This window comes from Petromyzon marinus, chromosome 36 (assembly GCF_048934315.1).
Source record: "Petromyzon marinus isolate PM22_M1 ecotype Great Lakes invasive population chromosome 36, UKy_Petmar_22M1.pri1.0, whole genome shotgun sequence".
NCBI classification, from domain to species: domain Eukaryota; kingdom Metazoa; phylum Chordata; class Hyperoartia; order Petromyzontiformes; family Petromyzontidae; genus Petromyzon; species Petromyzon marinus.
The window spans coordinates 11657343-11681967 of NC_133702.1; the positions used below are offsets into that span (position 1 = coordinate 11657343).

A 24625-nucleotide genomic window follows, 5' to 3' on the forward strand; every position below is an offset into this window, starting at 1 on the left:
TTGTGGTTACTAGGGGTTAGAGCTCGTGGGCTTACTCATTGTGGCTACTAGGGGTTAGAGCTTGTGGGCTTACTCATTGTGGCTACTAGGGGTTAGAGCTTGTGGGCTTACTCATTGTGGCTACTAGGGGCTAGCTTGTGGGCTTACTCATTGTGGCTACTAGGGGTTAGCTTGTGGGCTTTATACCAACACCACGTGACTGAGACAAGTGCGCAGTGCGGGAAAGAGGCGCGGACGGAAGTGGTACCGGTCCGCGGCCCGGGGGATGGAGCCCCCTGGTCTAGACAGTCAACTCCCTCTGCGAACCCCCAGCCCCCCCCCCCCCCCCCCCCCACTCACCTCTGGGTGGTTCCATCCACCAGGAGCTGCACGAGGATTCCGGTGAGAGACACGAGGATGGGGTAGTGATCCACCGTGTCCAGCCCTGAACCGGACCGGGGGGTGGGGGGAGGAGGGGGACACGGAGATGTCATCGCACCGCACCGCACGCCCACGCAGGCAAGGCCGTCCTGCCAACCCCACCGCAGGACAACGGCCCCTCCACCACGCCGCCGTCCGGGTCGCGGTGGTTATTTGACCATACTTCACCACGCTGGTCGGCGCGGGTTGGCGAAGGCAGGGAGCATTGTGATGCCCCCTGCGTGGCCTTGCCAATACCAAAAGTAATATTTAAATATAACTTTTTTTAAAACACGCTTTAATGAAATGTCCCGTACTAGCAATGGAAGAACTCCACGACTCCAGGAAGTGGCCGCGAAGCTTGCCACAACGTAAGGGACCGTGGTGATTTACAGCCAGCGTGAGTTGAGCGTGGACAATTGGAGCCAAGCCGAAACGTAACATATAAAAAATGATGTTTTAAAATGTGTTTATTTTTAATGATAGAATATAGTATGTCCTCAGTATGACATAAGTATACCAAGTTTGCAGTCGATACCACATTGGGAAGTGGGTTAAAATTGAGTTACAAGATTTGAGGATACAACCACAACAGACAGAGTGAGTTAATAAAAAGCGTGTAAAAAACAATGTGCTACGGCTACACACCCCACGAATAATCCCTATTAAACTATTTGTTTATTTCACCAGGTAAGGCCCACTGAGCTATGTAGCTCTTTTTCAGAAGCGACCTGGCCATCGCAAATGAGAGCTCAACGGAGTGGCTTCTCATCACGTGGAAATTTATAGTAGCAGCCGAATACTCTGAACGCGTGATGCTGGCCACCCGACTCCTTGAGTGCCGTTCCGGCCTTCCTACGTACTCGCTATAACAGCACTTGCCCCAAGTCTGTTAAGGCTATACGGGGGATTATTGTCTTTGTATCTTGAACTTATTTCGCATCGTACGTAGCCAACGGTGCAAGCCCCCCCACCCCCCGCCCCCCCCGCCCCTGCCCTTCGCACCTGGCAGACGGAGGTTGACGACTCGGTCGAATAGATTCCTCTCGGACGTCACGCGATTCAGCACCTGGTTGATGAGCTGTGAGGGCCGTGGCGCGGGGCACAGAGGGGGGGCGGGGAGGGAAGCGGGGTGGGGGGCCAGCAAGGGCGTCACGCGAGCGGAGCGACGTGGGGGCGGACGAGGGGCGCCGCGTGGAGCCCCGAGCTCCACGCGGCGCCGTGCGTCAGACCGGCAGCTTCGTGTACACAGCGGCCACACAGCCTGTAACGGACTGTTGGGGCGAGCGCTGTTAGCACCTGTGAAGGCCGGCACGGCACACGAGGGGGTGGGTGGCCAGCACAACGCCCGGCCGCCTTTGTCTCCACAGTGGCGATGTTTACACATCGCACCAGGTACTCATTTGAGGCCGAGTCGACGTAGGGGAGGCCCAGGACCTGTTCAGATAATCGTCACCGGTGTTGGCCGTGAGCGGGAATCAAACCCGGGTGGCCAGGTTCGTAGCGCAGCGCGCAAACCGCGACACTACCACGAGGAGAGAGGGAGACACCGAAAACTCCAAATGTACAGCAGCAGGCATCAGGGTCAGGATCAAAACCACGACCTCCTGTACACCAGGTGAGGTAGTTGACATCTCCCAGCCACCGCGGCACCGTGCGTGAGTGGTGCCGTTTGTCTCTCCGAAAATCAACCTGACGCAAACCGGCCGCGTCCATGGCTCTCTCGCTCCCCGACATCGCCGTCGCCGGTTCCGCCCCCCCCCTCCGCTCCCACCCCCCTCCGCTCCCACCCCCCTCCGCCCCCACCCCCCTCCGCTCCCACCCCCCTCCGCTCCCACCCCCCTCCGCCCCCCCCCCCCTCCGCTCCCACCCCCCCTACAACTCGCTCACCTGCGCCAGCCGTGTGAGCAGCAGCTCGGCCGAGGGCCGGCTGAAGTCGGTGAAGGCCTCTGGCGCCAGGCTCGTGGCCATCTCGAGCACGCGCAGCAGCGACACGGACAGGTCGAAGCACGTCGCGCACACCTTCAGCTGCCGGCTGTCGATGTAGTTGCGCTCCGGACGCTCCGCCGTCTGCTGGATCTGCGGGTTGGGGGTGAGCGGAGGTCAGCGGGGGTCAGCGGGGGGTCAGCGGGAGTTGAGCGGGGGTGAGTGGGGGTGAGCGGGAGGGGGGTCCGGCGGTGTTCATCGTTGAGACACAGAGGTCAGTGCAGTCTAAACGAAACCATTTTGTTTTTCCAGGTAAGGCCCCTGGCTGAGCTACGTAGCTCTTTTTCAGAAGCGACCTGGCTCTCACAAATGATAGCTCAACAAAGTGGCTCATCACCATCGCGTGGAAATTTATAGCAGCCAAATACTTCTAAACGTGTGATGTTGATTCTAAATGTGGAGGGAAAACTGGACGACCCGAAGAAAAATCCACACAACCACGGGGAGAGAGACACGCAAACTCCAAATATACAGCAGGCGTCAGGGTTGGGTTCGAATCCACGACCTCCTGCATACCAGGCGAGGGAGTTAACATCTCGCCACCGCGGCCCGTGCCGTGGACTGGCGTCCGAATCGCCGTCACCTACCCCACTCACCAGCGCTGGCTGCCACGAGCAGCGGTCGCCTTCGTTACCACGGCAACCACCGGCGCAAGGCCGGTGTCCCCAAACAGCGGTAAAACAGGAAATGGCTTCACACCGGAGCCTGCCCACCGTTACGTCAGTCCCGCGTGAGTGCGACCGGATGGTGAAGGTGCTCGAAAGCACGAAGAACAACCCAGAGCCTGGCCTGTTGATGGCCTCACAGACCTTCACCAGGCCGATAAAGCAGAGGTGTAGGCCCTCTGCTGTAGTAGACGGACAGAGAATGCCAGGTCCGTGCAAGACCGCTCTGGCATGAAATCTTCCTTGCGATATTAGGAATCCACTGCAGCTATGCACTTAAAAATCGAGATTGAAAACTCGCTTCTTTAGAACTCCTTGTTGTTGTGTTTAGTTTGTTGTCCTTTACCCCGCACCTCCGATTAGCACGGTTGGCTACGTACTGTGCGAACATACATACACTGCGCGAACATACATACAAACCACATTGGGGGCTCTGCAAGCCTCTCTTCGGCGTGCCGCTTGGCAAGGGGAGCGATGTTGGATAATCCTTGCTGGGACCTCGCGAGCGCACGCTCATGCACACACACACATACACGCACGCACGCACAGACGCACGTGCACACACACATGCACAGACGCACGCTCGCACGGACACGCAGAGACGCACGCTCGCACGGACCTCCTGGATCATGCCGATGAACTCTGAGAAGGCCCAGTTGAGCTGGTTGAGGACGCTGTTGATGAAGCCGGCCGCCAGCGCCGCCTCCGTCCTGAGCAGCGTCGCCGCGTGGGCCTGCAGGGCACGTGACGGGCACGGCTCTAGAAGGGGTGGTGAGGGGGTGGTGAGGGGGTGGTGAGGGGGGTGGTGAGGGGGGTGGTGAGGGGGGTGGTGAGGGGGGTGGTGAGGGAGGTGGTGAGGGAGGTGGTGAGGGAGGTGGTGAGGGAGGTGGTGAGGGAGGTGGTGAGGGGGGTGGTGAGGGAGGTGGTGAGGGAGGTGGTGAGGGAGGTGGTGAGGGAGGTGGTGAGGGAGGTGGTGAGGGAGGTGGTGAGTGGGGTGGTGAGGGAGGTGGTGAGGGAGGTGGTGAGGGAGGTGGTCAGGAAGCAGGTGAGGGAGGTGGTGAGGGAGGTGGTGAGGGAGGTGGTGAGGGAGCAGGTGAGTGGGATAAGGCAGAGAGACATCAAGAGGGTGACAAATGAGCATGACATAGGGGGGTGACACACACAAAGGGGTGATACACACAAGGGGTGATACACACAGGGGGTGACACACACAAGGGGTGACACACAAAGGGGTGACACACACAGGGGGTGACACACACAAAGGGGGTGACACACAAAGGGGTGACACACAAAGGGGTGACACACAAAGGGGTGACACACACAAGGGGTGACACACACAAGGGGTGACACACAAAGGGGTGACACACAAAGGGGTGACACACACAAAGGGGTGACACACACAAGGGGTGACACACAAAGGGGTGACACACAAAGGGGTGACACACACAAAGGGGTGACACACACAAGGGGTGACACACACAAGGGGTGACACACACAAGGGGTGACACACACAGGGGGTGACACACAAAGGGGTGACACACAAAGGGGTGACACACAGGGGGTGACACACAAAGGGGTGACACACAAAGGGGTGACACACACAGGGGTGACACACACAGGGGTGACACACACAAGGGGGTGACACACAAAGGGGTGACACACAAAGGGGTGACACACAAAGGGGTGACACACAGGTTGGTGACACACACAAAGGGGTGACACACAAAGGGGTGACACACAAAGGGGTGACACACAAGGGGGTGACACACACAAGGGGTGACACACACAAAGGGGGTGACACACAAGGGGTGACACACAAAGGGGTGACACACAAAGGGGTGACACACAAGGGGGTGACACACACAAGGGGTGACACACAAAGGGGTGACACACAGGTTGGTGACACACACAAGGGGTGACACACAAGGGGTGACACACAAAGGGGTGACACACAAAGGGGTGACACACACAGGGGTGACACACAAAGGGGGTGACACACAAAGGGGTGACACACAAGGGGTGACACACAAAAGGGTGAGACACCAGTCCGCTGTAAGTGAACACCATCAGTAGTCGGAACTCAACCATTGCCCTCCAAACAACCATGTCTCACAACACACACACACACCACACCGTACAACACACCACACTGCACACCACACATGCCACAGCACACACCACATGCACACCATACCGTACACAGCACACACAAATTCCAACCCCAATGACGTCACTCGGGAATCCTGTGTGGTGGAAAAACCACAGAGAATTCCAGAGATTTGGGGAGCGTGGCGCGAGGGAAGGGTGCAGTGGGAGAGGCATGGCACAGTGAGATCAATAAGAATAACAACGCTCCCTACGACAACAATGATAACAGTAACGCGAATACAAATGACGACGGTGATGACGTTACCCGTTAACCCAGGAAAGCGTGTTCGCCACAAGTACGCGTGGCTAATGCAGACAGGATTCCTTGCTTGGTATCTTCACATCTCAACACAACCGTTTGATTGCCAGAAAGGGTAAAAACCAATTCTCACGAGCCTCGCCGAGTCTCGAGACCTCGGCCGCTCAGGACGGCGCTGCAACGTTTGGGACGTTTGGCCGCGAGCAACGAAGAGTCGGCCTCCGCGTGGTGGGGAGGAGGAGCGGAGGAACCCCGTGGGGACACTCGGCGACCGCGAATTTACAAAACAAAAAAAATTCCTCGAAAACATATCCGCACGGGACAGATTCGACAATCCATCGCCGCGCCTCGCAGGACAAGCCCACAATCGCGTGGCAGTTCCAGGCGGTCCCCCGCGCACCAGCGCCAGCGCTAGCGCCAGCGCAGGCCTCGCCCCGCTTGACGCCGTGAGATGTGACGAGGGTTTGGGAAGGCAGGACAAGGGAGGGGGGGGGGAGCTGGTCGGAGAGAAGGGCAACGCTGCGGACCACAGGAGCGAGAGGCTACGAGCTACGGGAGGCTACCAGCTGTGGACACACACGGGGGAAACCGTCGGGAGAGGACCGCGCACGTGAACCTCTACGTCACCAAGTGGGAGTGCGTGTGTGTGTGGTGTGTGTGCGTCTGAGCACGTGTGTGTGTGTGGTGTGTGTGCGTCTGAGCACGTGCGTGTGTGTGGTGTGTGTGCGTCTGAGCACGTGCGTGTGTGTGGTGTGTGTGCGTCTGAGCACGTGCGTGTGTGTGGTGTGTGTGCGTCTGAGCACGTGCGTGTGTGTGGTGTGTGTGCGTCTGAGCACGTGCGTGTGTGTGGTGTGTGTGCGTCTGAGCACGTGTGTGTGGTGTGTGTGCGTCTGAGCACGTGTGTGTGTGTGGTGTGTGTGCGTCTGAGCACGTGTGTGTGTGGTGTGTGTGCGTCTGAGCACGTGTGTGTGTGTGTGTGGTGTGTGTGCGTCTGAGCACGTGTGTGTGTGTGGTGTGTGTGCGTCTGAGCACGTGTGTGTGTGTGTGGCGGGAGCGGTGGCATTGCGGTTAGCGTGCCGCGCTCACGGCCAATATCAGTGACGATGATCTGAACTGGTCCTGGGCCTCCCCTAGGTCGACTCGGCCTCAAATTAGAACCTGGTGCGGTGTGTTAACGTCGCCACTGAGGAGACAAAGGCGGCCGGGCGTGATGCTGGCCATCCACCCTCTCTCGTGTGCCGTTCCGGCCTTCATAGGTGCTGCTCGCTAACAGCACTTGCACCCACAGTCTGTTTAGGCTCTGCGGGGGAAATTTGTCTTTGGCTTTGTTGTGAGTGGTGGCGCAGTGATTAGCGGACCTCGCTACGAACCCGACGACCCAGGTTCGATTCCGGCTCACAACCAATATCAGTGACGATTGTCTGATCCGGTCCTGGGAATCCCCTAGGTTAACTCAGCCTCACGCGAGTATTTGATGCGGGTATTTAAACATCGCCACTGGGGAGACGAATGTACTGGCCGCCCACGTGTGCCGTGCCGGCCCTCACAGGTGCTGCTCCCCAACAGCACCTGCCCCAACAGTCTGTTAAGGCTACACGGGGGGTAGGGGCAGCGTCTTCGCGTGTATGTCCGAGTGTGCGGGCGTCATGCGTGTGCGTGCTTGTTGGACACGTGCGTCTGCGGAGAGCGTCTGCGTGCCCAACGCTCGTGGGGGCTCTGGGAGAGCGCGCAGTGAATGGGTGGGGACACTTACTCTGGTGGCTAGCAACGCACAGACCTCCTGAGCAGGAGCACGCGAGGTGGCAGGTGACACAACATGGCACACAGCGCTCATTAAAAACGCCGCAGCCGCCGTCACCGCCATGCAGACGCGCACACGCACGCACAGTGGACGGTTGTGTGTGTGTGTGTTGTGACGTGGTGCGGTGCAGTGGTGTGTGTGTGTGTTAACAGGATCAGGTGCTGTGTATGTGTGTTGAAGCAGTGTGGTGCTGTGCGGTGCTGTGTGTTGGTGCGGTGCTGTGTGTTGGTGCGGTGCTGTGTGTGTGTGTTGGTGCGGTGCTGTGTGTGTGTGTTGGTGCGGTGCTGTGTGTGTGTAGGTGCAGTGCTGTGTGTGTGTTGGTGTGGTGCTGTGTGTGTGTAGGTGCGGTGCTGTGTGTGTGTGTGTAGGTGCGGTGCTGTGTGTGTGTGTGTGTAGGTGCGGTGCTGTGTGTGTGTGTGTGTAGGTGCGGTGCTGTGTGTGTGTAGGTGCGGTGCTGTGTGTGTGTAGGTGCGGTGCTGTGTGTGTGTAGGTGCGGTGCTGTGTGTGTGTAGATGCGGTGCTGTGTGTGTGTAGGTGCGGTGCTGTGTGTGTGTAGGTGCGATGCTGTGTGTGTGTAGGTGCGATGCTGTGTGTGTGTAGGTGCGGTGCTGTGTGTGTGTAGGTGCGGTGCTGTGTGTGTGTTGGTGCGGTGCTGTGTGTGTGTAGGTGTGGTGCTGTGTGTGTGTAGGTGTGGTGCTGTGTGTGTGTAGGTGTGGTGCTGTGTGTGTGTAGGTGCGGTGCTGTGTGTGTGTAGGTGCGGTGCTGTGTGTGTTGGTGCGGTGCTGTGTGTGTGTAGGTGCGGTGCTGTGTGTGTGTAGGTGTGGTGCTGTGTGTGTGTAGGTGCGGTGCTGTATGTGTGTTGGTGCGGTGCTGTGTGTGTGTAGGTGCGGTGCTGTGTGTGTGTAGGTGTGGTTCTGTGTGTGTGTAGGTGTAGTGCAGAGCCGTGCGTGTGTGTGTGTTGGTGCTGTGCATGTGTAGGTGTAGTGCGGTGCTGTGTGTGTGTTGGTGCTGTGTGTGTGTGTTGGTGCTGTGTGTGTGTTGGTGCGGTGCGGGACTGACTCTGCAGCGTGGGGTTGTTGAGGTCCTCAGGTTTGATGCGCAGCAGGTGAGGCAGCCGGGTGTAGCGGTACCCAAACCCACAGCCCTGCACGCCACAACAACGACGACATCGACATCAACCGGCGCCCGTCACGGGCGGCACGGCAGCCAGCACGGCAAGCCGGCGGGGTCTCGGTAAATCCAGGAGAATCGGCAATCATCACCGGGCTGACGCAGAGGGACTCACGACTCACGACAGAGGGACTCACGACAGAGGGACTCACGACAAGCCAGAGACGCGGTGGGGGGGGGGGGGCGGCACTGTCGACACCCGGGTTCAATTTGGGAAGCAGCCGCTGCCCGTGATTAGTCCGGATTGTCGAGCGTAGCGACGATGAAAATCCTGTAAACTGTTGTAGGGGCGCCGCCCGCGGTGGCGAGATGTTAACTACTTTGCCTGGTACACAGGAGGTCGCGGGTTCGATCCCGACCCTGACGATACAAGTCTGGAGTCTGCGTCTCTCTCTCTCTCATCATCATCACGGTGGCTATGAGATGTTAACTACCTCGCCTGGTATACAGGAGGTCGCGGGTTCGATCCCTTCCTTAACGCCGCCTGTTGTACATTTCGAGTTCGCACGTTCTCGCCATGGCCGCGTGGATTTTTTGTCTGGATCCTCCAGTTTTGTCCCCTACTCATTTAGAACCAAAGTCACGCGCTCAGAGTATTTGGCCGCCGTACATTTCCACGCGATAAGCCACTTCGCCGAACTACCAATTGTTGACAGCCAGGTCGCTTCGAGCTACACAGCTCAGTGGGTCCTTACCTCGTAAAATCAAGTTAATCAGTTTTAGAAGTTCACTCCAGCGTTACACTCATTGTGCTACGACATCACGGCATGCACCATACACTCGTCACAGCCTCCACCTCGTCACCCCCGCCACTCGGCACCCCCTCCACCTCGTCACCCCCTCCACCTCGTCACCCCCTTCACTCGTCACCCCCTTCACTCGTCACCCCCTCCACTCGTCACACCCTCCACCTCGTCACCCCCTCCACCTCGTCACCCCCTCCAGTCGTCACCCCCTCCACTCGTCACCCCCTCCAGTTGTCACCCCCTCCACCTCGTCACCCCCTCCACCTCGTCACCCCCTCCACCTTGTCACCACCTCCACCTCGTTACACCCTCCACCTCGTCACCCCCTCCACCTCGTCACCCCCTCCACCTCGTCACCCCCTCCACTCGTCACCCCCTTCACCTTGTCACCACCTCCACCTCGTCACCCCCTCCACCTCGTCACCCCCTCCACTCGTCACCCCCTCCAGTTGTCACCCCCTCCACCTCGTCACCCCCTCCACCTCGTCACCCCCTCCACCTCGTCACTGCTACAGAGCAGCGTTCGTGTTCGTCGCATGAAATGCAAATTCACACCTTTCATTCTCAGAGCTGGAATTCAAGCTAAAATTCATGCTGGACCAAATTTAAGGTGAAGGTTTTTGTTTTTTTGCACAGAGACCAGCGACTGCCTCCACTCGAGAACCTGGTGTAATCACGGGTCTTCTTATTCATTCTGTGCGTCTCTGTAGTTCTATGGGTCTCTATGTGAGTCTCAGGGTCTCTATGTAACTCTACAGGTCTCTATGTGAGTCTATGGGTCTCTATGTGAGTCTACAGGTCTCTATGTGAGTCTCAGGGTCTCTATGTGAGTCTATGGGTCTCTATGTGAGTCTATGGGTCTCTATGTGAGTCTACAGGTCTCTATGTGAGTCTATGGGTCTCTATGTGAGTCTACAGGTCTCTATGTAACTCTACAGGTCTCTATGTGAGTCTTAGGGTCTCTCTGTGAGTCTACAGGTCTCTATGTGAGTCTATGGGTCTCTATGTGAGTCTACAGGTCTCTATGTAACTCTACAGGTCTCTATGTGAGTCTCAGGGTCTCTCTGTAAGTCTACAGGTCTCTATGTGAGTCTATGGGTCTCTATGTGAGTCTACAGGTCTCTATGTGAGTCTCAGGGTCTCTATGTAAGTCTACAGGTCTCTATGTGAGTCTATGGGTCTCTATGTGAGTCTACAGGTCTCTATGCGAGTCTACGGGTCTCTATGTGAGTCTCAGGGTCTCTATGTGAGTCTACAGGTCTCTATGTGAGTCTATGGGTCTCTATGTGAGTCTATGGGTCTCTATGTGAGTCTACGGGTCTCTATGTGAGTCTATGGGTCTCCATGTGAGTCCCAGGATCTCCAAGTGAGCCTAAACTGCTTCGGATGAGTACCTGGTGACTGGGCTGAGGCCATCGACTCGCTAACGGACGGGGCGGCTGAGACCCGGACTGGAACCCAGGATCTCAGCGGGGTCGGCTCAGTGACCCGAGTCACCCGGCCATCTCAACAAACTTGGGCGTGCGGCGGGATGGTAGGGAGAGGTGGGGGCAGAGGTGGGGGGGGGAACCAGCAGGCACTACCTTCCACAGTCGGACGAGGATCCAGTTGGTCTGAGCCCAGGGCCGCTGCTCGTATGGCGCCAGGAGGCTGCGCATCATGGACACGCGTCTGGGGAGAGCGAGACGGAGAGAGAGCAAGTGAAAGAGAGGGCGAAAGAGAGAACGAGAGGCGAGCGAGTGAGCGAGCGAGAGAGGGAGCGAGAGAGGGAGCGAGAGAGGGAGCGAGAGAGGGAGCGAGAGAGGGAGGGAGCGAGGGAGGGAGCGAGGGAGGGAGCGAGAGAGGGAGCGAGAGAGGGAGCGAGAGAGGGAGCGAGAGAGGGAGCGAGAGAGGGAGGGAGCGAGGGAGGGAGCGAGGGAGGGAGCGAGCCAGGGAGGGAGAGAGAGCGAGGGAGGGAGCGAGCAAGAGAGGAAGGGAGCGAGGGAGGGAGCGAGGGAGGGAGCGAGGGAGGGAGCACGCGAGGGAGGGAGCGAGCGAGAGGGAGAGCGAGCGAGAGAGCGAGCGAGAGAGCGAGCGAGGGAGGGAGGGAGCGAGCGAGCGAGGGTGGGCGAGCGAGAGGGCGAGCGAGAGGGCGAGCGCAGCGCGTCGACACGCTCACAGCAGGCAAGGGACGGGAAGCGGTGTCAAGGCGAGGGTTGTGTCACACGCTTGTTCTCTCCGTGCGTCACGCACGCGTGGACGGATGCCATCGCACCCGTAAACGTGACCACGAACGCGTCGCTCGACTCCAGACTTGTAATCTTAATCTCTTGTCCATCTCTCCACCATCGTGTTGGAGCATCTCTTCATCTCTCATCGAGCCGCGTCTCCCGTCTGGGCACGGTATCCTAAACCGCATTGAAGCATCCGGTAACCTAACAGACCTGACTCTGCCGATGAGTACAGGAAGGTCGAAACCGGTCGACCAGCTTCCTCCAAAGGGGCCATCGGCTAAAGAACGCCACTCTGCGCCACGCGGTTGCAGGCACCGTTTCGGAACGGCGTTGCCGGCGACGATTGCCAGTAACGACGATCGCCCGAGTTGGGGGAGGGGGGCGCGGGGTGTGGGGGTACGCACATGTCGGCGGGGGTTCGCTCCACGGCCTTCAGCGAGTCGGGGTAGCAGACGAAGCTGGCGAGCGCCTGCATCAGCGAGTCCTTGATGTCTGCAGGGATGACACGGCGCGGCCGTGAGCGCGCCGCCGGCCCGTCGCTGGGCGGTGCTGGGCCGCATCGCGGGCAACAGATGGGCCACTGGTAGGCCACAGGTAGGCCACAGGTAGGCCACAGGTAGGCCACAGGTAGGCCACAGGTAGGCCACAGGTAGGCCACAGGCGGGCACGAGAGCTGCTCCGCGCCCCCCGGGTCTCCGAGGGACGACGTTTCGAAACACAACGGGCCGCCCCTCCTGGTGCGTCCACCACGAACCCCAGGGGCGGCCCGCATTGTGGCGGCCGCAAAAGATCCCGGCGGTTTCAATGGCAGGAGGGCAAGGACCCCGCGTGCCGTCGCCACGGCCAGCATTCGACACGCTCGAAACATCACCCGCTGAAAATTATTACTCAGCTGGGAAACGATGGGGAAACCGGTGGCAATTGGCGCCCCCTGCTGCTGCTGCTGTAAATAAAGAGAGTCGTGAGACTCCACAGCGGCTTGCCTGGCTCGAGTAGCAGGATCGAAAATAATAATCATAGCTCATCACCCGATTGGAATTCCACACCAAATATTGTCCGGCAGTATTCGTTGAAGCAAGGAAGCGCGAGAGAGAAAGAGAGAGCCCGGTAGCCACCGCCTGTCGCTCACCGGTGCCGATGATCCTGGAGTCCACAAAGTGCTTGGTGAGGATGGTGGCGAGCTGGGTGAGGGTCTGCTGGTACCCTGCCACACGCGCAGTCGCCGCCACGCACAGCCACCATCACCGCCACACACAACCACCATCACCGCCACACACAACCACCATCACCGCCACACACAACCACCATCACCGCCACACACAACCACCATCACCGCCACACACAACCACCATCACCGCCACACACAACCACCATCACCGTCATACACAACCACCATCACCGTCACGTAACCACCATCACCGCCACGTAACTGTGATGCCACCGTGGCGTGCGAGGTTTACCGGGCAGCTCATCGGGGCAGCTGACGGGGCTGAAGTAGTTCTTGATGGCGCTGTAACAGCCCATGGCGGCGCTCACGTAGAACTCGGGCAGGAAGCCGAGCAGCGGGCCCGTGAGGTCGGCACGCTCCACCGTGCGCAGGCACACGCGCAGCAGCCAGTACACGTCACGCAGCCGCTCCTACAGGCACACGGCAGCACGCAGCAGCCAGTACACGTCACGCAGTCGCTCCTACAGGCACACACACAGCAGCCAGTACACGTCACGCAGCCGCTCCTACAGGCACACACGCAGCAGCCAGTACACGTCACACAGTCGCTCCTACAGGCACACGGCAGCACACAGCAGCCAGTACACGTCACACAGCCGCTCCTACAGGCACACGCACAGCAGCCAGTACACGTCACGCAGCCGCTCCTACAGGCACACGCGCAGCAGCCAGTACACGTCACGCAGCCACTCCTACAGGCACACACGCAGCAGCCAGTACACGTCACGCAGCCACTCCTACAGGCACACACGCAGCAGCCAGTACACGTCACGCAGCCACTCCTACAGGCACACGCGCAGCAGCCAGTACACGTCACACAGTCGCTCCTACAGGCACACGCACAGCAGCCAGTACGCGTCACGCAGCCACTCCTACAGGCACACACGCAGCAGCCAGTACACGTCACGCAGTCGCTCCTACAGGCACACGGCAGCAGCCAGTACACGTCACGCAGTCGCTCCTACAGGCACACGGCAGCACGCAGCAGCCAGTACACGTCACGCAGCCGCTCCTACAGGCACACGGCAGCAGCCAGTACACGTCACGCAGTCGCTCCTACAGGCACACGGCAGCAGCCAGTACACGTCACGCAGTCGCCTCTACAGGCACACGGCAGCACGCAGCAGCCAGTACACGTCACGCAGTCGCTCCTACAGGCGCATGGCAGCAGCCAGTACACGTCACGCAGTCGCTCCTACAGGCACACGCGCAGCAGCCAGTACACGTCACGCAGCCGCTCCTACAGGCACACGGCAGCACACAGCAGCCAGTACACGTCACACAGTCGCCTCTACAGGCGCATGGCAGCACGCAGCAGCCAGTACACGTCACGCAGTCGCTCCTACAGGCACACGGCAGCAGCCAGTACACGTCACGCAGTCGCCTCTACAGGCGCATGGCAGCACGCAGCAGCCAAGTGACGCTGACCCACCTACCAGTGGGACTTGGTGCAGGTGCAGGGCACCTAATGGGTAACGTAACAACGGTCGCGGTGGCGTGCACACCTGCGAGTAAATGGTCGTGTTGATCCACGCCAGGCGCCGGCTCAGCTGGTTCAGCTTGTCCAGGAACACGTCCCGGCTGCGCTGGAGCTCCTCCAGAACGTCGCGCCGCTAGGATGGGGGCGGCATGGGGGGCATGGCGGCACGCGGGGGGCACCGGCATTAGGAGCGGTGACGTCGCCACGGCGCTTGTGCCAGGCCAGGTGCACACACGCACAGACGCAAACACGTACATACACACGTTCAAACGCGCAAACACACACGCGCACGATGGCTACACGAGCAGGCTTCAAACGACAGACCAGACGATTCGTCCATTCATTTGATTATTGTCGGTGACGCGGCCCAGCGACATGGGGGCACCATGCGGGTGCCGTGCGAGTTCCACGCGGGAGCCACGTGGGGTGCCACGTGGGTGCCACGTGGGTGCCACGTGGGTGCCACGTGGGTGCCACGTGGTTGCCACGTGGGTGCCACGTGGGTGCCACGTGGGTGCCACGTGGGTGCCACGTGGGTGCCACGTGGGTGCAACGTGGGTGCCACGTGGGTGCCGCGTGGGTGCCACGTGGGTGCCGCGTGGGTGCCACGTGGGTGCCACGCGCGACGGTGCTGTGCGTGTGTCAGCACGACGGTGCCGCTACCTGCGGTGGGCACCGCGCGATCTTCTCCTCCGTCTCCCTCAGCGCCACGGCAAACTCCCGCACGTCGTCCGACACGCCCACCATCTGCCCACGCCGCCGCAGAGCAACACGACGCCCACGGCTCACATCAGTGGCATTTTGGGCATCCCCTAGGTCGACTCAGCCTCAAATGAGTACCTGGTGCGGTGTGAAAATATTGCCACGGGGGAGACAAAGGCGGTCGGGCGTGGTGCTGGCCACCTACCCCCTCGTGTACCGATCCGGCCTTCATAGGTGCTCGCTAACAGCACTTGCCCCTACAGTCTGTTAAGGCTATATGGGGGATCTTTGTCTTGTATCCACGTGTGTGCATGCGTGCGTATCCTTGCGATGTGCGCGCATGCGTATCCATGTGTGTTAGTGCTTGTGCGTATCCGTGCGTGTGCGTGTATGCGTGCGTTTCCGTATGTGTGTGTGTGCGTATCCATGTGCGTGCATGCGCACCTTGCCCAGCTGCTGGTGCACGCTCATGCTGTACATCATCACGATGCCGTCGAGGATCTCGATGAGCGAGTGGTCGCCGGGCGGGTCCTCGGCCTCCGTGATCGGGCGTCCGTGCAGAACGCCCGTCTCGACTGACCGCGCCCAACGGACAGCGGAGGTGTATGAGCGCGTGCGCACGCCGGAATGCACGCACGGACGTGCATGCACGCGGTGAACGAGCGTAGATGAGCGTACGGCACGCGGTGATGCCGCGTGCCGCCGACCCGGACCAACTCGTCTCCGAGTCTGTGGGCCTTGTTGGAGTTGGTGGGGTCTCTGTGCGAGTCCATGAGTCTCTGGATGAGAGTCTAAGGACCTCGCTGTAAGAAGCATGCGTGTGTGTGTGAATGTTGAACTTCTATGTATGTAGCCGACCGTGCTAATCGGAGTTTTTGGCCGCACAAATTTCCACGCGATCAGCCACTTGGTCGAGCTGTCATTTGTGAGAGCCAGGCGGTCACTTCCGACAAAAGAGCAACGCAGCTCAGTGGGGCCTTAACTGGTAAAAATAAAATTGGTTTTAGTCGTTTAGCCAACTGCAGGCGCATTCCACTTTGCCAATAAATCCACCTGAACGCGTCATCACCGGGGACCGGATAAACACGGGGTGGACTTCGTCGCCTCCACGCCTCCGATCCGGGGTGCCGCCGCCGCCGCCACTCACCCTCCTCCTCCGTGCGCTGCTCCATCTCCGTCGTGGCCTGGCGGGGCCTCGCGAAGCCTGGGGCTCGCCTTGCCGCCAGGGCCGCCGAGGCTGCGTTCAGAATGGGGGCGGCCGCCCCGCCGATGGGGTTCGGCAGCAGCCCTCCGCGGAACATCGACATGCCGAGGCGAGCGGTCTGCTGCAGGCCCCGCGGTAGGGTCGGGGGAGAGAGTTCGGGGGATCGGGGGAGGGAGGTCAGGGGTCGAGGAGAGAGAGTTTAGAAAGAGAGGGTCGCGCCGACGTTACCGTACCAAATCACCCGCCAATTTAAGCGGCAGGCTGCTGATTGTTAAACCGATTTTTTTTTACCGAGTTTGAAAGCTGATGGGACCTCGAGTCGATTAGAAATAAAAATTTACAGGCACAGTCCTGCAATTGCTCGCTCGACCCGCTGCTGGTGGACGTGCCGACTCTTCCACGCTGTTTGCGATACATTTTTCCAAATCGTTTGCTGAAGGAGCAAAATGAGACGGCGACAAACCACAAAAACAAAACCACAAGAACAAAACAACAAAAACAAGACAACAAAAACAAAACAACAAAAACAAAACCACAAAAACAAAACAACAAAAACAACAAAAACAAGACAACAAAACCACAAAAACAAAACCACAAAAACAAAACAACAAAAACAAAACCACAAGACAACAAAAACAAGACAACAAAAACAAGACATTACAGAGGCGGCGGAGAGTCACCCTTGAACGGAAATCGCAATGCGGCAAATAAGGACAGATAATGGGATCGGGCCTGAACAGGTCGAGCGACGCTCAAACACAGGCTGCGGAGTTGACCGCCTCTGGGAAGAAGCGGGGGTCAAGGTCACGGTGGAAAGCGCCTCGCGGCTCGCAGAACCAAGCGGCACCCTACGCCCCCCCCCCCCCCCACTTTGCCAATCCACGGCCGGTGTCTGGGCGGGCGGGCGGGCGAGGGGGGGGGTCGCTCGCCGCCGGCGTCGAGCCGTCGCGGGGAACCGAAACGGGTTCGCCGGGGTTCGTGGCGCGGCGTGCCAACCGCCAGCGTGACGTCTCCGCGGCCGGTCTACATTGGGAGCGGCACAAAGAGTTCCGAGCCGAATATAGACGTCATCCGCAGCAGCAGCAGCAGCAGCTGCAGCTGTGTTTGGCCGCGTTGGATTACTCGCGCAGCCTGGCGCTCCACTCGACTCCGCACGGCCCCATTCCGTACGCCCAGCCGCGGCCAGCTGGCCGGCATCACCACGCCACAACCGCGTGGCTCCCGGCCGCGTCACACAAGTTACATCACACCTCTGCATCATTACATCCAAATGCATCACACCTGGCCAGCATCATCGCACCCAACTTCATCACACCTGGTCGCGTCACACCTCTGCATCACACCTGGCCAGCATCATCACATCCAACCGCATCATACCTAGCCGCATCACACTTGGCCGTGTCACACCTGTTGCATCACACCTGTTGCTTCACACCTCTTGCATCACACCTGTTGCATCACACCTGGCCAGCATCATCACACCCAACCGCAGCACTCCTGGCCGCATCATAACCTGTTGCATCACACCTGTTGCATCACAACTGGCCAGCATCATCACACCCAACCGCATCACACCTGGCTGCGTCACACCTGTGCATCATACCCAGACAGCATCATCACACCAGGCCGTGTCACAGCTGTGCGTTACACATGGCCAGCATGATCACACCTGGCCATGTCACACCTGGCCGCATCACAGTTGTGCATCACACCTGGTCAGCATCATCACACCACAACCGCATCACATCTGACCGCGTCACAGCTGTCCATCACACCTAGCCAGCATCGTCACACCTAGATAGAGGTGTCCCTGGTGGCTCAGAGGTCAAAGCGCTGAACCGGCAACGCCGAGACCCTGGGTTCGACTCCAGATTTCAGCCGCTGCCCGTGATTAAAGCACCGGGCTCTCAAGTGCGGTGAGTCGATGGCCTAGGCCCGGTCACGTATCACTTAATTCGGTTAAATTCGAGCTCTGAGAATGACAATATCGGTTATAACGCCATGCGAAGAACAAAACGCTCACACGGCAGAGTGGATGGGAAAAGTGCTACAGTGAAGATCACTCGGAAGGGATCTCGGAGGCAAGTTCTGCGGCATCCGCTTCCGCGGGCGGCTCCCTAAGACCTCCGTCTTTGCGCTGCACCGCGACGGAGCCGCACGGGTTCACCGTGCCGTGGCGCGACGCCCGAGGGCACGGACGGCGGAGAAATGCACCGCTGCTGCTCGTGGTGTGGTGCAGCGACACTGCAGTGACAGTGCGGCAGGGGGGCGGCCACCAACTACGAACCGCCGCTGCGCCGTTGGCGCCGATGCCGCCGATGCCCGCGCGCCTCGTTACCGGCAGGCCTAGGCCGGCCTCCTCCACGTCATCCAGGTCGTCCATGGAGACCGGGCTCAGCTCGGCGGCCTCCACCGTCACGCCGACCGCCGCCAGGTCGTCTGCACGCGGCACGACGAGGCGTGTCACGACGCGCGACGACGCGACCCGTGTCGTGATCCGCAACGACGCGACACGTTCGTCACAACAGAGGCCACACGTGTCACACACAACAACTCGACACGTTCGTCACAACAGACGCCACACGTGTCACACACAACAACTCGACACGTTCGTCACAACAGACGCCACACGTGTCACACACAACGACACGACGCGTTCGTCACAACAGACGCCACACGTGTCACACACAACAACACGACACGTTCGTCACAACAGAGGCCACACGTGTCACACACAACACGACACGTTCGTCACAACAGACGCCACACGTGTCACACACAACAACACGACACGTTCGTCACAACAGAGGCCACACGTGTCACACACAACAACACGACACGTTCGTCACAACAGACGCCACACGTGTCACACACGACACACAACACGTTCGTCACAACAGACGCCACACGTGTCACACACAATTCGACGCGTTCATCACAACAGACGCCACACGTGTCACACACAACGACACTCGACGCGTTCGTCACAACAGAGGCCACACGTGTCACACACAATGACACTCGACGCGTTCGTCACAACAGAGGCCACACGTGTCACACACAACACGACACGTTCGTCACAACAGAGGCCACACGTGTCACACACGACACACAACACGTTCGTCACAACAGAGGCCACACGTGTCACACACAACACGACACGTTCGTCACAACAGAGGCCACGCGTGTCACACAACGACAGAAGCCAAGCCGCGGTCGCGACGCGGGACGAGCGGCAAGGGAGGTCGCGCGAGAGGAGCGCGTGTCGGAGCCCCTTGCCTTTGAGCGTCTTCTTGAGGTGGGTGATGAGGCCGCCGAGCCGCTGCAGGTCGAAGTAGTCCACCTTGCCGTTGTAGAAGAGCTGCGGGGGCACGTACGCTTCTGCGGTGGGGCGGGGGGGAGGCGCGAGAGGTCACGGGTCGGGGGGGTCAGAGGGGGCCGAGCGCCGCCGCCGCGCCCCCCTCGCGCGCGTCCCGCGAGCTCGGCTCCGCCGGCCTCGCGCCGGACGGCTAAACCGCGAGAGGCCGGGCCGCCCGCCGCCGTCCTCGCCCGAGGCGCCGCCCCGTCGCCGGGGGCGTGCCGTTTATTGTTTACCCTTCTCCTCGGCCGAGCGATTGGCGCCGGAGTCGCGTGACGCCGCGTGCGTCGCGAGAGTCTGCGGGCGCACCGCCCCCCCTGAGTTGTGCGCGTGCGAGTGTGAGAGCGTGCGAGTGTGAGAGCGTGCGTGTGTGAGTGTGCGAGTGTGAGAGCGTGCGTGTGTGAGTGTGCGTGTGTGAGTGTGAGAGCGTGCGTGTGTGAGTGTGCGAGTGTGAGAGCGTGCGTGTGTGAGTGTGCGAGTGTGAGAGCGTGAGAGCGTGCGTGTGTGAGTGTGCGAGTGTGAGGGCGTGCGTGTGTGAGTGTGCGAGTGTGAGAGCGTGCGTGTGTGAGTGTGCGAGTGTGAGAGCGTGCGTGTGCGAGTGTGCAAGTGCCGTGCGTGCCGTGCGAGCCGTGCGAGTGTGTGAGTGTGCGTGTGTGCCGTGCGTGCCGTGCGAGTGTGCGAGTGTGCGAGTGTGCGAGTGTGCGTGTACCGTGCGTGCGTGCCGTGCGAGCCTTACCCTCGCTGGGCTGCGCATGGGCGCTGCGCTGCCGGTGCCCGTCCCAACAGCTCCGCAGCGCGGTGATGAGGCGGTGCATGAAGCACAGCATGTACTCGGGGGGGCACAACATGGTGGGGTTCTGCGTGCGACAGTGCTCAGAGTCAGCGCCCCGGACGCCGGTGAGCGCCACCGCACGGCAGCAGAGACAACGATGAGTGGTGGTGGTGGGGTGCTGACCGCTCACCCTGTTGGAGGCGTTCTCCTGCAGGAACTTCCTCAACTTGGACAGGAAGATGTAGCGCGAGGCTTCCCCCTGCTGCAAGACAACAACAACAACGCTCGCGGCTTACCACCAACGGCACGGCCCACGGGCATCCCTCACCCTCGGCGCCATTCGGGACATTACCACGACCCCGTGACCTTGACCATCACCCAAATCTTGTGTCTAGTTTGCTGTCCATCCCCTTACCTCCGATTAACACGGTTGGCTAAGAGCGGTGAGAAAGAAGTTCAACTTTCATCGACTCACACAGAGACCCATAGACTCACACAGAGACCCATAGGCTCACACAGAGACCCAAAGACTCACACAGAGACCCATAGACTCATAGAGACCCATAGACTCACAAAGAGACCCATAGACTCACACAGAGACCCATAGACTCACAGAGACCCATAGACTCACACAGAGACCCATAGACTCACAGAGACCCATAGACTCACACAGAGACCCATAGGCTCACACAGACCCATAGACTCACACAGAGGCCCATAGGCTCACACAGAGACCCATAGACTCACAGAGACCCATAGACTCACACAGAGATCCATAGGCTCACACAGAGATTCATAGGCTCACACAGAGACCCATAGGCTCACAAAGGGACCCATAGACTCACAGAGACCCATAGACTCACGCAGAGACCCATAGGCTCACACAGAGACCTATAGACTCACAGAGACCTATAGACTCACACAGAGACCCATAGGCTCACACAGGGATCCATAGGCTCACAAAGAGGCCCACAGACTCACACAGAGACCCATAGACTCACAGAGACACATAGACTCACACAGAGACCCAGAGACTCACACAGAGACCCATAGACTCACACAGAGACCCATAGACTCACAGAGACACATAGACTCACAAAGAGACCCATAGACTCACACAGAGACCCATAGGCTCACAAAGAGACCAATAAGCTCAAAAAGAGACCCATAGACTCACACAGAGACCCATAGACTCACAGAGAAACCCATAGGCTCACACAGAGACCCATAGGCTCACACAGAGACACATAGACTCACAAAGAGACCCATAGACTCACACAGAGACACAGACTCACACAGAGACCCATAGGCTCACACAGAGATCCATAGACTCACACAGAGACCCATAGGCTCACACAGAGACCCACAGGCTCACACAGAGACCCATAGACTCACACAGAGACCCATAGACTCACAGAGAGACCCACAGGCTCACACAGAGACCCATAGACTCACACAGAGACCCATAGACTCACACAGAGACCCATAGACTCACACAGAGACCCATAGGCTCACACAGAGACCCATAAACTCACACAGAGACCCATATGCCCACACAGAGACCCACAGGCTCACACAGAGACCCATAGACTCACACAGAGACACATAGGCTCACACAGAGACCCACAGGCTCACACAGAAACCCATAGACTCACACAGAGACCCATAGGTTCACACAGAGACCCATGTACTCACAGAGAAACATAGACTCACACAGAGACCCATAGGCTCACACAGAGACCCATGTACTCACACAGAGACCCATAGACTAACACAGAGACCCATAGGCTCACACAGAGACCCACAGGCTCACACAGAGACCCATAGACTCACACAGAGACACATAGGCTCACACAGAGACCCACAGGCTCACACAGAAACCCATAGACTCACACAGAGACCCATAGGCTCACACAGAGACACATAGACTCACACAGAGAAACATAGACTCACACAGACCCATAGTTTGTTGTCTTTCCCCCACACCTCCGACTAGCGCGGTTGGCTTCGTACAGTGAAAAAAAAAGTTCAACATACACACAGTACATACGATCTTAATATCACTATGTTCAATACACTGCTAGATGAAGGCTTCACCAAGTCATCGGGCCATCCCTCAAGGTCTAGCGATTGATCGATCCACCGAGCACCCGCACGCCGGCTGATTTCACCGCTCCATCTCCGCGTTAGACTTGTGCACGCTGGGCGTCCCTCATCGGTTCTTGATTGAGGATGAGCGAACTCAGTGTCTGTGCCACGCCGCTGTACGTGTGGGCGTACAGCGGTTAGCGCACTGCGCTACGCGCCTAACGACCCGAGTTTGATTCCCGCTCAAGGCCAACCCCAGTGAAGGTTATCTGAACCGGTCCTGGACCTCCCCTAGGTCGACTCAGCCTCAAATGAGCACCCGCTTGCGACGTGTAAACATCTCCACGGGGTGGGGGGAGGGGGGGAGACAAAGGCGCCGAAGGGCGGGCGTGGTGCTGGCCACCCTCCCCCCGGTCGTCTGCCGTGCTCGCTAACAGCACTTGCCCCAAAAGTGTGCTGAGGCTACGCGGGGGACCTTTGTCTTTGTGTGCACGCGTGTGTGTGGGCCTCACCGAGTTCTTGTCCTTGTTGTTGAGCAGCAGCTTGAGGATGGCCACCTGCAGGTCCTCAACCACTGGGGGCGGGGGGGCACGCAGGGGGCGGGCGGGCGGGCGGCATCACCACCACCACTGGGTCTCCCCTAGATCGACTCGGCCTTAAACGCGCTCATGGTGCGGTGACTAAACATCAGCACCGGGCACACGTCTGTGTGTGCGTGTCTGTGCGTGCGTCATCTGCCAGTCATCTCAGTCAGTCGACCCGTGGCACCTGGGTCTGCCCAGTGACCTCCTGCCAGCGGGCGTTCGACACTTCACGTGGCCTCACGGTGCACATAGCCTGGCACAAGCGTCGTGGTGACGTCACCGCCACTTAGTGGCGAATGGCGGTTGTTGTTGTTGTGGTGCGTGTCTGTGCCCTGGTGACCCTCCACGCTCCCCCCCCCTCCTCCTCCGTGCCTCCCTCCCCCCACACCTTCGATTCTCTTCTTGAGGCGCTGGCAGCCGCGCTCGTACGATCGCCGCTTGTGCCGCTCCTCGGCGCTCTCCTCCGCCTCCTCCCTGCCCTGCACACAAAGACAAAGACCCCCCGTGTAGCCTTAACAGACTGCTGGGGCAAGCGCCGCGAAGGCCGGAACGACCGGCACCACCACACCCGACCACCTTTGTCTCCCCCAGTGGCGATGTTTACGCACCGCACCAGGTACTCATGTGAGACGGAGTCGACATAGGGGAGGCCCCAGAACGGGCTCAGATATTGGTCACTCGTGTTGATAGCCGCGAGCGGGAATGGAACTCGGGTGGTTAGGCGCTGACGGCTAGAGGAGCCCGCACGCCGGTGAACACAGACACTCACGGTACGACGAGCATCGCGGCGTCCGCTTCTCACGACTCTGCACCGGGGTTCAATTGTCGTTCACTCGACACGTGCCCCGTCCTCAGTCGACCAATCATTGCAGATGCGCAACCCATAACGTACATGCCGTCAGTTAGTCAATAAGCTCGCTCACACGCTCACCCACTCACTCACCCACCCACTCGCTCACACGCTCAGTCACCCGCTCACCCACTCGCTCACCCACCCGCTCGCTCATACGCTCAGTCACCCACTCACTCACCCACCCGCTTGCTCACCCACTCACTCACCCACCCGCTCACACGCTCACTCACCTGCTCACCCACTCACTAACCCACCCGCTCGCTCACACGCTCAGTCACCCGCTCACCCACTCGCTCGCTCACACGCTCACTCACCCGCTCACCCACTCACTCACCCGCTCGCTCACACGCTCACTCACCTGCTCACCCACTCACTCATCCACCCGCTCGCTCACACGCTCAGTCACCCGCTCGCCCACTCGCTCGCTCACACGCTCAGTCACCCGCTCACCCACCCACTCACTCACCCACCCGCTCGCTCACACGCTCACCCACTCACCCACCCGCTCACACGCTCAGTCACCCGCTCACCCACTCACTCACCCACCCGCTCGCTCACACGCTCAGTCACCCGCTCACCCACTCACTCACCCACCCGCTCACACGCTCAGTCACCCGCTCACCCACCCACTTACTCACCCATCCGCTCGCTCACACGCTCACCCACTCACTCACCCACCCGCTCACATGCTCAGTCACCCGCTCACCCACTCACTCACTCACCCACTCGCTCACACGCTCAGTCACCCGCTCACCCACTCACTCGCTCACACGCTCACCCACTCGCCTGCGCACCCACTCAACCACTTACTTGCTCCCTCACTCACTCACTCACCCACAGTCACTCATCCACACACAGGTTTGCTCACCCACTCAGTCAATCAACCACTCCCTTAGTTGCTCACTCACCCAAGTCACTCACTCACTCACTCACCCGCTCCTTTAATCGCTTACTCGCTCACTCACCCAC

General features: G+C 59.5%; 1 protein-coding gene across 1 annotated transcript in view; it reads right to left on the minus strand.

Moving 5' to 3' along the window:
• RNF123 (ring finger protein 123) overlaps window positions 1–24625 on the minus strand; it is an 81154-nt gene that overhangs the window by 30798 nt on the left and 25731 nt on the right. The window contains exons 17-35 of the mRNA XM_032966381.2: window positions 23192–23282; window positions 22732–22793; window positions 20322–20393; window positions 20096–20216; window positions 19281–19382; window positions 18289–18440; window positions 15945–16122; window positions 15242–15372; window positions 14759–14842; window positions 14121–14228; window positions 12848–13025; window positions 12517–12591; window positions 11792–11879; window positions 10758–10845; window positions 8318–8402; window positions 3670–3809; window positions 2290–2478; window positions 1405–1480; window positions 340–424 (exon numbers count right to left, since the gene is read on the minus strand). Of these exons, the coding sequence (XP_032822272.2) occupies window positions 340–424; window positions 1405–1480; window positions 2290–2478; window positions 3670–3809; window positions 8318–8402; window positions 10758–10845; window positions 11792–11879; window positions 12517–12591; window positions 12848–13025; window positions 14121–14228; window positions 14759–14842; window positions 15242–15372; window positions 15945–16122; window positions 18289–18440; window positions 19281–19382; window positions 20096–20216; window positions 20322–20393; window positions 22732–22793; window positions 23192–23282 (2105 nt within the window). The remainder of the gene's footprint in view (window positions 1–339; window positions 425–1404; window positions 1481–2289; window positions 2479–3669; window positions 3810–8317; window positions 8403–10757; window positions 10846–11791; window positions 11880–12516; window positions 12592–12847; window positions 13026–14120; window positions 14229–14758; window positions 14843–15241; window positions 15373–15944; window positions 16123–18288; window positions 18441–19280; window positions 19383–20095; window positions 20217–20321; window positions 20394–22731; window positions 22794–23191; window positions 23283–24625) is intronic.